Genomic DNA, 16,444 nt, shown 5'->3' on the forward strand with positions numbered 1-16,444 from the left:
GGCCCCACAGAAGCAAACGGGCTCCCTGCACCCCTTTCACAGCAGGTGGGTCTTGCCAGACAGGGGCTCCCCCACTGGCCTGCCAGCCTTGGAGGCCCAACCCACGCCAGGTCCTCCCAGCCCTCGTACCTTGTACTGCAGCCTGTGCCGGCGACCCTTCAAGTGCATGTCTTTAGAGTTGGGGTCATTGAAGCTGCACTCACAAAGTTTGCAGTGGAAGCGGACCATCTTGCCTTTGTCGTTGTGGACCTGGAGGGGTGCAAGATGCATCGTCTCAGCCAGGCTAGTCTCGAGAGGCAGGAAAGCTAAGATCTCCCCCCTGGGTGACAGAAACCAGGCCCTTTGCCAGATCTTCCATAGGGAGAGTGGCTCTCAACCTCCAGATGCAGGGAGAGGCAGAGGGGGAAAGCAGGATTGAGCCAGGAGAGCAACCTTGGAAGCCTGGCTCCAAAAGAGCTCGCCTGCACCATTCACACTGCCTTGGTGGAAAAGATCTTTGAAGCAATCGAGTTCAACTTTCTAGTCAATTAATATCCCTGACAGATGGCAGGTAAATATTTCAGTGAGGGAGTCACATCCTCCCTTGCCCATTGCTTTACCTCTTCGACATAATCGTGACCCACAGGCTGTACGTCCAGCAGATCCCTCAGACCGTCTCCGGAGCTGCTGAGGGGGGACTCGTCTGCTGGCCTCGCGGCTTTCGGGGGCACCCCTTCTGCCCCTTCCTGCTTTGCGCTTGTCACCTGAACTTTGCCTGCTCCTGATAAAACAGCCATGGAGCTTCTCAGATCTTGACCTGGCCACCATTTGCTTTTATGAAGGAACTTCCCCTTACAGGTCAACTTGACCAGTGACCAGGGAGACAGCCATGCATGCAGCAAAAGGAGGTCCTAAGAATGGACTGTACCACTTCAGGTTGCAGATTTGGGGTGTGTGTGTGTCAGATTTTGGAAAGCCCTGGGTCTTTTTAAAAGGCAAAACCATTATTGCACTGTAGGTAGGGTAAAATGGCACACCACACATTTAAAGTACATTTAATATACATGGTTTCCATAAAATAATCCTGGGAGCTGTAGTTTACAGATCTACAATTCCCAACACCCTTAGCAAATTACAGTTCCCATGGTTCTCTAGGGAAAGCCATGTGCTTTGAATGTATGGTGTGGAGGAGGCTTAGCCCTCCCTGGTGTGCTAGGCAGCCAATTAATAAAGGAAATAAAAGGGAACCAGGCCTCATGGAGTTTGTCTTTGCCAATTTCACCCATCCTGAACCCCTCACCACCACTTCCCTATGAATAATATGCAATAATGTGGAAGATTGCCTCTATTTGATATGGAGAAATGCCCCTTCTTAGATCAAGAACTGGTGGCCCTCCAGACACCACAGAACTACAACTCCCAGCCTGCATTGCCAATGGTCAGGGATGATGGGTGTTGTATGTCCAGCTACATCTGGAGGGCTGCAGCTTCTCCCCCTCCCACCAGCAGCTAGGAATAGGGAGTCCTATCGGCCACCTCACCCCCCTGCCGGTGCAGAGATCACTCCCCTATTGCCCAGCTCCCCTCGCCACAGTTCCTACCTGGAAACACGAGCTTTGCCTGCCCCAAGGGCTTCTTTGCAGAAAGCGGCTTGCTCGCGCTGGGTGTGCTGTTGGCTGTGCCCACAGCCTGCTTTGCCAGCACGTTGGCCGTGGTGGAGACAGGGGGGTGCAGGGCTGGCTTGCTGGCGGAGCCATTGGCAGGACTCACAGAGACGCTGAGCATCATGGGCTCGATGGAAGGGATGGGCTTCCCCAACTTGGTGTGCAGCTTGAGGACCTGGAAGACACCTGTCCTTCAGTGGAGGGGAGACCTGGCCCAGCACAGGCTCCCCAGGAAGTACTTGGGAAGGGTCAGCTCACCAGAGGCAATCAACTAACGCTTGCTTTGTCCCCGTCCTCCTCCCTAGGAGACCTAGGAGAAGGGAGACGGAGGGGCCACCCCCTGGAGTGGACCAAAGTCTCCCACAAGATCCTACTTCCCGGTGCCCCCCTGCACTTCCCAAACAACTCTACCTTTTGGTGCTTGGCTCCTCGGATATGGGCCACGTAAGCATCTGCCCCGGTGCAAGAAACATCGCAGAGCTCGCAGTGCAGCTGGGTCTGGACCCCCCGTGGGCCACTGCCCCCCGCCTGGCTCCCTGTTTTCAGTGCCGTCTCCTTCTTTTTGTGCTTTTGTCCTTCTAGGTGCTCCCGGTAAGTCTGCAGGGGGGTGGGAGGAAGGACATGGCAGGATCCTCTTGCCCCGAAACGTTTTTATGGCCTACGGCACGTCTAAGAAGTGGAGGGCGATCCAGGATGGGCCTTGTGTTGGTGCAGGGAGGTGAGCTGTGTCTGGAGGTGGTGCAAAGAGGCATTATGGCACTCTGAAGACACATTCCGGCCCTGCAAAAGCAGTTGAGGAGAGGGCTGGTCAGGGTCAGTGAGGTGCGAGGCCTGCGGACAAGGCACAGCTTGGGGAAGAGTCCCGAGGGCTGCACAGAGAGGCCGCAAGAGCCGCATTCAACCCCCAGGCCTAAGGTTTCTCAGCCTTGCTCTACAGGGAGAATAATGTCTTTTATGGAGAAGAGCTCTGTCCACAATGATTCTCTGTCACAGCTAAAGAGAACTCCTATGTTCAAAGGATGTAGATCTCTGAACACCATCCTTTTGCGGAGTAAACAGGGGACAGCTGCTGTATTCAAGGACTGTTTGGGTGGGAGGGCTTTCCAAAAGCATCTGTTATCCTGATGAATACAAAACAAAGAGCTACAGGAACCATTTGTACAGTGCTTAGTAAATTTGAGGTGCTTTGACAAGCCAGCCTGGCACCGTAAATCAGGGGCAGGGAAGCTATGAGGAACCCTTTTGGCTCAGTGGTCCAGATCCATATTGGATCCTAGCCTCGTGGTCCAAATTCGACAAGACGGGTGGGATCACCTGGTGCCACAATGAAGTCAGGACACTAGGCATTCTGAAGTCCCGGCGTCAAATAAATAGTAATAATAATAATAATAATAATTGATTATTTATACCCCGCCCATCTGGCTGGGTTTCCCCAGCCACTCTGGGCGGCTTCCAGCAGAAATATTAAAATACAACAATTTATTAAACATTAAAAGCTTCCCTAAACAGCACAACGCAGGGCTTGCAAAGAGCTTTCACGTGCCTGAGGCTTCGCCTTTACCTGTTTTCTGCAAGCATCAGCTGCAAGAAAGAGGATTCCCTGTTGGGGAGTCACTCGTGCAGCTGATCCAGCAGCTTTTGATCAGCCAAAACCTGCGTTCCTCTGCCTATGAGCCATCAGGATCATACTTTAAGGCTCCCAATGGGTACATGGATAGTCCCATCTCCACCACTGACATCAAGGGTGGCGTAGGCGGTTGTGGTCTGGGCAAAACGGCCTCACTGTTTGACCATCCTGTGGGTCAAGTTGGCCCTGCTGAAGACCAACAACATCTGACTGGCCACGGGTTCCCTGGAGCATATCTGCATAGAATCTGTATCTCTAGTTCCTGCCTAAGGTCTGGTCAAGAGGCTCTGCGGCTGCTGGGGACTAGAGAAGGGCCTTCTGAGTGGGGGCATCTAAAAGATGGAACTCTTTGTTCCATGAGGTTTGGGAGGACTCCTCTCAGAGTGTTTTGTCGTTTGCTGAAAACCTCTCCATTTCAGGCAGATACTTCTTTTATCAGGAAAAAACCGATGCCTTTGTGAAGCACATGGCTTCCAGCACAGAATCCTGGGACCCCGTCACAGTTCCCAACTCCCTTAACAAACTACAGCTGCCAGGATTTTTTGGGAGGTAAGACATGAGCTTTAAAATTGCACTGTGGCCTACATTTTATGCTTGGCTTCAAATGATTGTTAAGGTACCCTGAGCAGCTCATCAGGAGACAGCAGACAAATCTTTGCCAAAAAACCAAAAGGGAAGAAGCAAGACTCACCTGGGGGCCTGCGCAGCTTATCTTGCAGATCTCACAGTAGTGAAGCTGAGGCTGTTTGGGGGGCCCCTTGGGCTTGAGGGGCTTGCTGGCATACTGGGGCTTCTTGCTGTAGCTGCTGGTGGAGTTGCTGCTGCCTCCTTCGTTCCACGGTGAACCCCCCATGGGCTTTGGCTGCTGCTGCTGCTGCTGCTGCGTGGGAGGCGGAAGGGGCTGCAGCTGCGGCTGCTGCACGAGTGACGGCTGGGGGGGCTGGTAGTAGGAAGTGCTGGCAGCCGCGTACGCAGTGGCATCATAGTTGGAGTAGTTTGACCCTGGAGAAAGAAGCACCTCCTGTTGATGCACAACGAGCAACAGCCATTCCAACTCCCCTGAGTCCCAGCCAGCCAGCCAGGCTAGCGAGCCCAGCAACTTCTGGAGGGCCACAGGTTCTCCAGCCCTGCTCTAAGAAGCAGCATTTCTTTACTGCTTAGAAGAGGCATTGTCTCCTGAGAAAGGGGATGTTTCCTAGAGCAGGGGTGAGGAAACAGGTCAATGTTGTTGAGACTACCAACTCCCATCAGTTGCAGCCGGCACAATGACGATGGGAATTGGGGCCACGTAGGCTTTGCACCCTTGTGGTAAAGAAAGTGGGAAAGAGGAAGCAAGACCTCCGAGAACCTCTTACCAGAGTAGGATGCAGGAGAGGAGTTGTAGGAGGAAGAGGAAGGGGCGTACGACTGGATGGAGGAGGCAGAGATGTTCTGCTGGCATGTCGTGGAGGTTGGGTAGGTGCTATAGGATGAGGAAGCAGTCACAGTCTGGACGGGCTTAACAGGGGTCACTTGTCTCTGGGGCTGGCGTGGACTGTACACGGCCGCAGGCTGGCTGTAGCTGCTCTGGGAGTCTATGAAGGACAGAGAGCAGTCGCTGAAGACCAGAGAGCAGCAGGTGACTCCTGCCCAGGTTCTGCCTGCCTGAGCTCTTTGAGCTTTGGCTTCCATCCAACTAAATTCTGCTCAGAGGAGACCTAGTGAAGCTGAAGAACATGACTAAGATCCATTCATTTCAATGAGTCTAGAGAACGGCTAACATACAACGCTTCATATCATTTGCCTGACCGGACTCCTCAGGAACAGGGAACAGCAACACATAAATAAACTACCTTATTTTATTTATTTTATTTTATTTTATCCTGTCTTTCTCCCAGTGCAGGACCCAAGGCAGCTCTCAGCACAAATGTAAACAAGCACACAATAAATATAAATATTTAAAAAAAACATTTAAATAAGCAACCCTTTAAAAATGCAGTACTGAAACATTTAAAACCCTTTGAAAGCACACACAAAACCCCAACAACTCTCAGCCTCAGAAGACCATCCACAATAGCCAGTTGGTGGCAAAAGGCATGGCAAAATAAAAAAGTCTTTGCCTGCTGGCAAAAGGAAAGTAGATGGAGAGCCAGCCTAGCCAACTAGGCTGAAGTGAGTTCCAAAGTCTGGGAGCAGCCACCAAGAAGGCCTTGTCTCATGTCCTCACCAAACATGTCTGTGAAGGTGGAGGGACTGGAACACGCCCCACCCCACCCCGAATATCTCAAAGCCCAGGCAGGCTCATATTGGGAGAATCGGTCCTCCAGACAGCTTCAATCCTGTATTAACTGTTTACAAATGAGTAATTGCACTCATCTTTATTCCAACAGAAAGTGAACTTCTTGGTTCTATTAAACCAGCTTAAAAGCAGCGTGAGATTGCAATGCAGGACAGCTCCAGTGTCTCAGGAAGGGGGCAGCTTAAGATGACCCCCATCGCCATGCCTGCTTCCCAAAACTTCCCCGTTACCAACACACCTGTTACTGGAAACTACTTTACAAATGCTTTCACAAGCCTCTGGCATTCTGAACACGCCTGCACAGTGATTTTTTTCCTCTATTTGAACTCACTCGAGTGGTAGTACGAGTCCGTGGCCACGTGTTGGGGCTGCGTGACCACCGTCTGGTAATATGGTTTGGTCTCGTAGCCGCCTGCTGTTGGGGATCGGCCGTAACTGTAGCCATCCTGCCAAAACAAAACTTGGCTGTCAATAAGCAGGTGAGGGCAACACAAGCTGGCTGGAAGCCTTCCACACGGTGACCCAGAACCCAGAGCATCTTTTGGCTGATAGAAGGCTTTTCTGGGTGGCTTATTTAAGGCAGCTTCAATAGATTGGGGGGGGGGCAAAAGCCTACCCCAGGGACACTTTTACACACCTTCAATTGATTCCTCCTAAGACAGGGATGGAGACGTTTGTATCCTCCCAGGTGTTGGAGCTCCCAATTTAGTGCTGCAACATTTGGGAAGCCAAAGTTTCCCCATACCTGCTGTAAACTAACAAGGAAAAAATGCTCCCATATGAAACAGCAGATAGTCCGGATGGCTCTGTTCTGCCTCTCCTGCCGAAAGCAGTTTGCTGGGCTCCAAGTTAGTTGCTGGGCTCCAAGTGGGAAGAAGTGCTGCTGGTTGGTCACATCCTGCTTCCTGGCTTCCCAGAATAGGCAGGTGGTTGCAGCCATGAGAAACAGGATGCTGGACTGGAGAAGCCTGACACCAGAGGACGTTTCTTATGACTTTTAAATAACTCCAAGGAATCATCTGATTCTCCAGGAAATGTAATGTGTTTGGGCAAAATTTCTCAGATAAAAACCAGAGAAGCAGTTTTATTTCCTCCTGGAGAGACCATCAAACAAAATATTGAGAAGCCTACTGATTGTTTCCAATAGGACACATTTGTATCCTGTCCTGAATGGAAGTACTGGAGTAAAGATCTCCCTGGGGGTTTCCAAATGACAACATTATCCAGGAAAGCTAGAGACATCACTGTGACTCTCTCATTCCACTCAAGCAAAGGGGAGCAGTCCAGGATCTACCTGGAGCCCCCAACCTCATTTGAAGGTGATGCCTGACGACTCCTGAAGTTGCCCTATTATTCCATCCCACCAGAAGTCCTTCCTTCCTGTTCGTTTCCTCCATATTCCCCCTGCAATGCAGTTTCTGATCAGCTGGAAGAGGCAGTATATTAATTGTAAAAATTAATGGATGCTTTAAAAAAAAGTTATTCCAGGTTGTACTGCTTGGGGAAAGATTCAGGTACCGGTAGGTAGCCATGTTGGTCTGACGCAGTCAAAATATATTAAGAAATTGTCCAGTAGCACTTTAGAGACCAACTAAGTTTGTTCTTGCTTTCGTGTGCATGCACACTTCTTCAGATACACTTCTTCAGATGTTTGGGGAAAGAATTCTCCCCCTAGCTGCTCTGAGAACAAGTTTATAGCTTCAACCATACCCATATGTGTGTGTGCATGTAGCCCACTAAAGTCATAAAGGAATTGATTTCACTTGCTCTCCAGAACAGTTGTTGTATTGGTCCATTGGGTAAGCCGGCCAGAGTAGCTGAGGAAACCCAGCCAGATGGGTGGGGTATAAATAATAAAATCATTATTATTATTAAGGTATTTATATGTAAGCAAAGGTATATGAGGTGTTAGGGGACGGGTAGTACCTTTGTGGGGGACACATCATGCTCTTTCTGGGGTAGTTTGTCCACCTTTGGTCCCCACCCTGCACTCAGCTCTCACCTGCGGCTCCTAGAAGCTGTCAGCATGTGACAATTCTGGGCGCCACAATTTAAGAAGGATATTGACAAGCTGCAACGAGTGCAAAGGAGGGCAACCAAGATGATCAAGGGGTCTGGAAACCAGGCCTTATGAGGAACGGTTGAAGGAGTTGGGGATATTTAGCCTGGAAAAGAGGAGACAAGATAGGAGATTCCGACTAAATATCAGAAAGAACTTTCTGACAGTAAGAGCCATTTGACAGTGGAATGGACTCCCTTGGGAGGTGGTGAACTCTCCTTCCTTGGAGGTTTTTAAGCGGAGGTTGGATTGCCATCTGTCAGGGATGCTTTAGATGAGATTCCTGCATTGCAGAGATACCTTCTAAGTCTACGATTCTATGACAACAGACACATCCTGTGAAACTGTGGGATGCAAAGGGTTAAGTGCAGTCAAGTCACAACAATCCCTAGATAGTCCACTTGGAGGACTGAGGAGGAATACATGACTAAGCCTAGTTTCCTCTTCCTTTACATGCTAATTAGATGGGAAAGGCGATAGATAAATTCTGAAGGAAACAGCCATTTCCCCCCTCTTGGATCAGACTCTGTTGGACTTCAAAGAAGGAACATCTTAGTGAGTCTCTCTCTCAAGGCCTCCAGCCTAGAGAGAGAGAGAGAGAGAGAGATGAGATGGAGTCTCACTTCTTATAAGTGAACTTCACAATGTATATATTACCTTTTAACTAAGCAAGTCTACCTCTTGAGTGTGCTGTACCTCGAGATGCTTGTAAGTAAACATCTTTTACCGTATACTTTTAAGAGCATTGTGTCGTGTCTTTTCTTTTAAGAGGGAAAAAGGGGAAATACCAGGAAAATACACTTTATTTTAGTGGCTTAAATCAAGCCTGCGCAAACGCTTTTCTGCTGTGTATTTTGCAAAAGGGGAATGTTTTTACTCTGCTAAAGTTTGGTACTTGCTAGCGCAAGCGGGGATAGGATATATTAAACAATATCTCCTCATCCACATTCCTAAACATTCCCACAGAAACAGCCTTGACTGGCTGGTTAAACCAGGTGAGGGTAGCTAATAGGCTTCAAACCCCTGGCGAGGTAGGGACTTCCCCTGCATGTCAAGACAGGCTCCAGCAGATTAAGTGGACAAGACTAAGAGGGGGTCAGAAGGAGGTTTTTGTATGTGTTGTAGAGGGAAGTGAGGGGCAGGTGGGGCTCGTACACCTGGGAAAGGAGCCCATCTAGAAGAAGGAACACTCTGATCCTAAACCTCCGCTGCCATGAGTGATATCTTTGGGAGAAGTAAAACCTACACAAATCTGGAGTGGAGTCTCTAAGACAGTTGGATGACACCTTGTACACCTTTTTCCAGCAACTCTTGCAGGCAAGCTGCTTCCCTTTGGACCCCATCCTGGGCAGCCCAGGATCCCCAGACCCACTGGCCAGGCTTGCGCCCCGGGGAGGTCACTTTGATGCTGCTAACACAGCGTTTAGACTTCACCCCCAGAGTGGCAATCCATTGTCTCTCGAGACAGATGGATGTCAACAACATATACTAGCATGACTAAGTTGTGTTCATAAAAACAAACTATGTGGAGAATAAAAGAAAAATTCGTCATAAAACCAAACATAATCTGAAACACTACATTAAAATGCCTGCTGGAATATGGATGTTTTGGCCATGCGCCTTAAGTTCAGCTTGCTGCCTTAAGGCAGATGATGCCTATTTCATCTCAGGTGGGTTCCACAGGCTTGGGCCCAAAGCACTGAATTAATGGCTTCTGGTCACTGCGTGCCATGCGGGATCACTAACAGAGACTCCTCCAAAGATCCCAGGGATCACTAATGGGTCAGCTGATCCTTAAAATAACCTGGACCCAAGTTGCTAAGGGCCTTGGAAATGAATACAAGAACTAAAACAGACATTGTCCAGCCCCACCCAGCACAGCTCTTTGTCAAGCCTCGTTGTAACAAGGATACCGACTAGATGTGTTTGGAATGGTCAGATTCCAACCCCTTTTGTACTTATTGTGAACACTCACTATTCCCCCTCTCCCACAATTATATGCATATTAGACACATAAAACATGCACTGCAAGAGCTTTGTAAAGAAGCCCACAAAGTCTGAAAAAAAATAGCCTATAGGGGACTGGATGAGCATGGAGGAGGTCTTCCTTCTTCCGGCAGACCACTTGGTTTTTATTCTAGGTGCAGAAGAGGGGTGGGCGCCCTCCCCCTCCCCTGCCAACCTGCTCACTCACCTGCATGGAATTTATTGACACCTATGGGAAGGGAGAAGAGAAGGTTCAGGAGTAAACCTGAGACAAATATGGAGTGGAGTTCCTAAGACACTAGGATGGAGCCCTGTACACCTCCTTCCGGCAACTCCTGCACCAAGCTGGTGCCCAACATCTTGCTCTGCTTCCCTTTGGACCCCATCAGGGAAGCCAAAAGGGGGGTCTTGTCGTCTGGGCAGCCCAGGACTTCCAGACACTCTGGCCAGGGTGTGTGCCAGGGAGGTCACTTCAGTGCTGCTAATGGAGCAGTTTGCAAAGAGATTCCCCCCACCTTGTTTTCCTTTTACACACACGGTGCATGAGCATATAAAGCACTCTCCACAGACTGAAGTGGTGCAGCCCCTCCTCCCACCTCATTCCACTGCACATATGGGATCCTGGGACAATGCACACTTCAGGCCCCACAATTAAATAAGATGGAAAGGCTCACTATTGCCATTCCATTCTCCTGAAAGTCAGCTGCTCCTTATGCCCAAACCTGACCACCCAGTGCCAGACGTTCCTGGTCAAGGACCTTGAGGAGCAGGCAGGGCCACCTGCCATCAGTACTAAGGTTGTCCCGGTGGGAGACCTGCTGGAGGAGGAGGAGGAAGTGGAGGCATCCTACTGTCCTCAAGAACTCTGGCACCAAAAGGCCCTGGCCAAAGAGCAGCAACAGAATGTGGACTCACACAGTCATCACACAGATCTGGAGGAATCAACCCCAGGAACTTATTTGCCACCAGAAGCTGTGGTTAGGCTTTGGTCCGGGTGGTGGGGACTAGCTCATAAAATGTGTGCCCCTTGCAAGAAACAACACAGGTCTCTGGCTCCTGGCTCCTGATTCTGTGTCCTTCCCCCACCTCCTTACTGTGTTGCCCCTTGCCTGGACTTACAGCTCAACAATTCCCTGTACCTGACCATGGCTTGTTGAGGCAACCCCAGACTGTGAATCCCATTCTCATGGGAAGTGTTTGGGTTGAGACCCTAGACCCAGAGAACACCCCACAGAGCAGAACAATTGTAAAACACCAGTATGCAAATTACTTTTAGTCTAGCCCCTAAAATATAAGGGAAAGGGCACCTGTGGCCATCACTCCCATCATTCCTAGATATATGGAATGCCTGTTGTGGCTTAAGGTTCTGGAGTCTAACAACAACAGCAGGGCCACTAGTTGCCTCCCCTGTGTTAAACCCAACCCACCAATGAGAGGGTACTTTATAGCAGCTACCTGATAGTTCTGGGTGACAGTCGGGTGGGGGGTTGGCTCTGGTTGCCGCGTCCCATAACCATAGTCTTGCGTTGATGGTGGCTGGTAGCCTCCATATGCTGCCGATGCCACAGACCTGGTCGCCTGTACAGCTGGAGTATAGGCGGGGGCCACAGGGTGCTCTATAGCAGGGCTCTGCTGGACTGTGTAGCTGGCTGCTGTCGCGGGATGGGAATAAGCTGGAGCAGGCGGGGCACTGAAAAGGAAGATGACAAGTGAGAGACCAAAGAGGTTGAAAAAAAGGTGGTGGTCACTAAGAAAAAATGAAAAACAATGAAAACAAAAATTGTATTTGTAAATCCTGCCTCCATTCAAATGAAAGTTTTATTGATCTTTTGTGGTTTTAAATCATGGTGCTTTGTATGTTTAAATATTGCAAGATGTTTGTTCTGCTTTGTATGCTGCCTAGACAATCTTATTGGTGGGTAGCAAGTATGTAAAGTTAACAGCACAGCAACAAGCAGGTGGATTATCAATGAAATCAATATAGCTGTAAGGGATTTCCCATGGCCAAAACCGTCCCCACCAGAACTTCATCTGGGATGAAGTTAGCCAGGGCTCCCTTGGCAAGGCAGCCTGGAGTTAAGGAGCAGCCACCAAGAAGACCTTCTCTTTTCTCCCTCCCTCCGGTTCCTGCTAAATGTACTTCAGCTGCCAGTGAGACAGAAAGAAGGCCCTTTCCTTAAACCCAGGCAGGCAGGACCAAGTGGGTTTTTTTGCAATACAGGTATAAGAACAATACCTGCAGGTAAGAAATACATATTGCAAATGGAATGGGAAAGCAAATATTTAATTTGAGGCCTTGGTGTGGAAACTGGGAATGTTTTATGAGCTCCTTTCTCACTTCCCATGGCAAATGCCTCCTCTATGTCCCAGTCTGAGGCATACATGGTTTGTCTCCAAACCAAAATCAGAAGCCACTTTGAATCCTGGTTTCTGATCATGGCTTGAATTCAAACCAAGGTACCAGTAAGTGGTAACAGAGCTGGCCTGATTTGGATGTTTGCCACAAAGCGGAGGTGGGAACGGGGAGGGAGACGGGGAGGCAGTCCTGTGCACATTATTCACTGTTTTTCATTAAATCCACTCTCTTGTTTCTTATACGTCTGACATGCCAAACAAAAATAGGCAGCAGCCAAATCTTGTACCATAGAGCTGGGAAGCGTTCAGAAAAAGGGCAACCAAAATGATTAAAGGGTCCAGAGCAATTCCCCTTTGGGGGAAGGTTACAGCCTCTGGGCTTTTTAGTTTAGAAAATAGTGAAGAAGGGAAGACATGATAGAGGTGCCTCTGCATGGAGGGGAGAAGGCAAGTGCAGAGGTTTTCTTCCCTCTAAAACACAGAACCCAATGGATTCCAACAGAGCTTAATGTTGCAAGATTCAGGACAAACCAAAGGATGGACTTCTTCACAAAGCACATGTTTAAGCTATGAAATTTGCTGCTACAAGATCTAGTGGTGGTTATCAAGCTTGCTGGATTCACAATCATAGAATGCAAGAAATATAGAGTTGAAAGGGATCCCGAGGGTCTTCTGCAATGCAGGAAACTTTTGCCCAACATGGAACTTGAACTCACAACCCTGAGATTGAGCGTCTCATACTGTACTGACTGAGCTATGTTGCAAATAAATTAAATACAATGAGCAATCTCCTCTCTTCCCCCAACTAAATAAAGACACACCCCCAGCAACTCCAAAGTGCCCCATGATTTCAAAATTTCTGACTTGGCAACGATAACGACGACTGGTAAGTTATTACTATTTGTTAGGACACCAGCAATGTGTTTGCTGTAACAGACTGACAGGGATACTGTGCTGTGAAGTGGTCAGGTGTTAATTTGAAAGGGAGCCTCACCCTAACTCTTGGCCACCTCACGCCCCCCACCTGGACAGACTCTAGGGAGCTTCTCAGGCTTGGGGTGCCCGCCTGCCTGCCAGTCGAACTCTACCAGGCAGCCCTTTCCCAACCGGTGGTCCGATGACCTCCAGCCAACATTCGCTCCCTCCCTCCCAGCACACGGTGTCATCACCCAGCAGCAGCAGGGAATGGTCATTGCACCCAAAGAGCAGCAGGGCCGCCCCCTTCATCTTGAGTCACCTGCTCCTGCCTCTTCCCCCTCTCTGACAGCATCCACCCAGCGCTGCCGCTGTAGACAGATTAATGGAGGGAGAAATCCAGAGAATGATGGCTATAACTCTCTCCAGGATCAGAGAGCCTACTGTCCACTACTAGTCACTGGTGAACAAAGGTGAGAGGGGACTATTGCCTTAGTGTTTCGCTCGTGGGATTCCCATAGGCACCTGATTGGGCTCCGCAGAACAGATGATGCCAGACCAGCCAGGCTCTTGTGTTTTTTTGGAGTGGCAAGAAAAGGACCAGAGCTGTCAGTTGTTTGTTAGATCCATACACCTGTTGCTGAAGGTGCCCTGAAGGTGGGTATACTAGAGGAACCTCTGCAAGAAGCAAAGGGCAGTAATGAGAAGCAAGCAAGGAAAGCAATCAACACCAAGGGTGTTTAGGAACAGTCACAAAGGCAAAGGGTTGGAAAAACGCTTCTCAAATCTCCAGATTCCAGAATCAGATTTTCAGGGGCCAACTTGTGCTGGTGACTTTCCAAAAGTGAAGTCAGAATGACCAAGAACAGCAGAGAATAAAAACCAAGGATGGACTGGCTCACTTGAGAGATTTTCTGCTTAAAAGTATGGAAGCTACACATGGTATCCTCCACTCTTTGGAAAGAAGTGAGCTAATTTGAATTTGGCAGGGTCCCCCCCCCCCATTTCTGCCCTACAAGAACAGAGGACAGAGTAACCAATTCATGTTTTGACGTGTGCTGCCAAATATCTTCCAGAAGCATTCTGTTTCAAATTCCACCATAAGAATATCCTGTTTTAAAGTACCACAGGTATGGGAAAATATTCAAAAAAAGTCTTGAGGAATATTGCAGTTCAATCCTTTTGTTCAACCAGCATATATTCAGAAGATATACTGGTAATATGTTAAGCAGCAACTGACCCTACAGAGTTGGTGGGTTACAATAAGAACTATTCTAAAACCAGGGTCAAGGTGTTGTGAGTTTGTAGCACCTGCTCTGGCTGTAGAGACCAACACGGGAGAGACATGTTGTATTGCAGCTGAGGCACATGAAGGGGCTCAGTTGTGTTGCTGCAGATGCACCATTACATTTCTCTTCCCTGTGGTCATTCCTCCTCTGGTCACTGGTATGGATCTCCGGGCACTGTGGTCGTCTGCAAGGGATTCCCACGTGGCCGGGTTGGCGTTGCCAGGCTTCATGTCACATACAACTTTGATAATCCTTATTTTACATGCAATCTTGGGCTGATGGGATTTATAGTCCAAAACATCTGGAGGGCAGCAGGTTGGACAAATTTCAGAAATGTGGATGTCTGTCCTCTCAGTTGCCCTGTCTTTCTTACCATAATTGGAGGAGGTGGGGGGGGGAGAGAGAAGGGGGACCATCATCGGCCTACCTGGCAGGGTTGTTGTACGGACAGCTGAAGCTAGCCTATGCCAAGCATTGTAGAAATCTGTCCTCCGAGCCTCCTTTTCCCCTTCTGACCCCAACGGGGAGGATGCCCACTCCGGCCTACCTGCCAGGGTTGCTTGGAAGAGCCGCTTCAGCCACGGCGCCCCCCGCGCTCCAGGCCGCCTGCTTCTCTGCCTCTCGCCCCCGGGCAGCGGCCCACCTGGCCGGGCTGTTGTGCAGGAGCGAGAAAGGGCACGCAGAGGAGGAGGCGGGGCATCGTCCAGATCCCACCCCCCGGCCGCCCTCGCCCCCCTCAGGCGCAGCCCCTCATGCTCACGTACCTGTACGGGGCTCCGGCGCCGGCCGCGAATCCGTAGTAATTGCTGGCCGCCATCTTGGCGTCTCCGCTGGGCGACCGAGAGGGAGAAGCGGCGGCAAAGGGGGGGGCGGGGGAGAACGGAGGGCGCGCGAGGCACGCCGGGAAACGGGCGACGCGCGAGCGAGCCGGCCGACATCCGAGCGTGCGTGCGTGTGACGTTGCTCCATCTCGCTCAGCAACAAGCCCCGCCCCCTCCCGCCCACCTCAGAGTTCCGCTTTGAGTGCGATTCTCAGGACAGAAGTTTCAGAGGAGTCAAAAGGGAGGGACGTCGGGGACCATCTCGTCTTGGGCATCTGCTTCTCAATAGAGGCCATGGCCTCCAAGGAAAAGAGGGACATCCTGCTTCTCAATAATAATAATAATAATAATAATAATAATAATAATAATAATAATAATAATAATAATAATATGATGTTCATTGGAAGTCTCCATGTTAAAACAGGGCGGATGTTGTCCGCGGCGCCATTTTGGGGGAGGGAAGCAGTCGTTCGCTGACTAAACCATCCAATCGGTAGTAGCGACGGGCGTTGTGTACGAAGGACAGGATCTTCCGGCCGGTAGACCGGAGTGGTGCCGGTTCCTTGCTTTAGGAGCGCTGGGGCAGCAGGGAGGGAGGGAGGGAGGGTGGTCCTCCCCTGCCTTCCCACCAGGTAGACCGGGTAGGCGCCCACCCCTCCCACCCACCGAGTCGGACCACGCCGGGCCCTTTGCTTAGGCACGTGTGTGGAATCTGTTGTTGTTGTTTAGTCGTTTAGTCGTGTCCGACTCTTCGTGACCCCATGGACCAGAGCACGCCAGGCACTCCTGTCTTGCACTGCCTCCTGCAGTTTGGTCAAACTCATGTTCGTAGCTTCGAGAACACTGTCCAACCATCTTGTCATAGCTGCCAAGTTATCCCTTTTTTACAGGGATTTTCCCTTATGCTGAATAGGCTTCCTCGCGAGAAAAGGGAAAACTTGGCAGCTATGCATCTTGTCCTCTGTCGTCCCCTTCTCCTTGTGCCCTCCATCTTTCCCAACATCAGGGTCTTTTCCAGGGAGTCTTCTCTTCTCTCTCTTTTTTTCTTTCTTTTTTAAAAAATATGTTTTATTGATTTTATAGCAAGTGCAAAAAGAACAAGATACAAAAAATACAAAAATACAAGAAACTTTAAAAGAAAAAAAGACAAAATTAAAAAACAAAAACCAAGAAAAAACAGGAAAACACTTCTTTGACATCTGACATTTGATATCTGAAGAAGTGTGCATGCACACGAAAGCTCATACCAAAATAAAAACTTAGTTGGTCTTTAAGGTGCTACTGAAGGAATTTTTTTTATTTTACTTCTTTGACATTTAATCCAATATATAATCTTACCCTGCTGACTTCCTCCTTCCCCCCTTCCATGTTTCTATTTATGTCTAATATAACACTCTATTTCTTAATCTATTTCTTCTAATATACCTATAATAGATATTTTCCATAATTATTTTACATTTATAACTTATTC

At 49.3% G+C, this 16,444-nt stretch overlaps 1 protein-coding gene across 6 annotated transcripts in view; it reads right to left on the reverse strand.

Moving 5' to 3' along the window:
• The window catches only part of LOC118087108 (zinc finger RNA-binding protein), a 31,573-nt gene extending 16,468 nt beyond the window's left edge, over window positions 1-15,105 (reverse strand). For 2 of the 6 annotated variants that reach the window (XM_035119443.3, XM_035119441.3), the window contains exons 1-9: window positions 14,917-14,988; window positions 11,049-11,283; window positions 5,880-5,994; window positions 4,626-4,844; window positions 3,962-4,272; window positions 2,055-2,240; window positions 1,581-1,818; window positions 600-760; window positions 130-249 (exon numbers count right to left, since the gene is read on the reverse strand). In XM_035119443.3, the coding sequence (XP_034975334.2) occupies window positions 130-249; window positions 600-760; window positions 1,581-1,818; window positions 2,055-2,240; window positions 3,962-4,272; window positions 4,626-4,844; window positions 5,880-5,994; window positions 11,049-11,283; window positions 14,917-14,969 (1,638 nt within the window). In that variant the 5' untranslated portion in view covers window positions 14,970-14,988. Of the gene's footprint in view, window positions 1-129; window positions 250-599; window positions 761-1,580; window positions 1,819-2,054; window positions 2,241-3,961; window positions 4,273-4,625; window positions 4,845-5,879; window positions 5,995-11,048; window positions 11,284-14,916 lie in introns of all 6 variants that reach the window. The other 4 variants (XM_088673128.1, XM_088673127.1, XM_088673129.1 and 1 more) reach the window with 2 other exon arrangements.
• Between the last annotated feature and the right edge of the window lie 1,339 nt (window positions 15,106-16,444).

This window comes from Zootoca vivipara, chromosome 6, assembly GCF_965207765.1.
Source record: "Zootoca vivipara chromosome 6, rZooViv2.hap1.1, whole genome shotgun sequence".
In the NCBI taxonomy this organism is placed as follows: domain Eukaryota; kingdom Metazoa; phylum Chordata; class Lepidosauria; order Squamata; family Lacertidae; genus Zootoca; species Zootoca vivipara.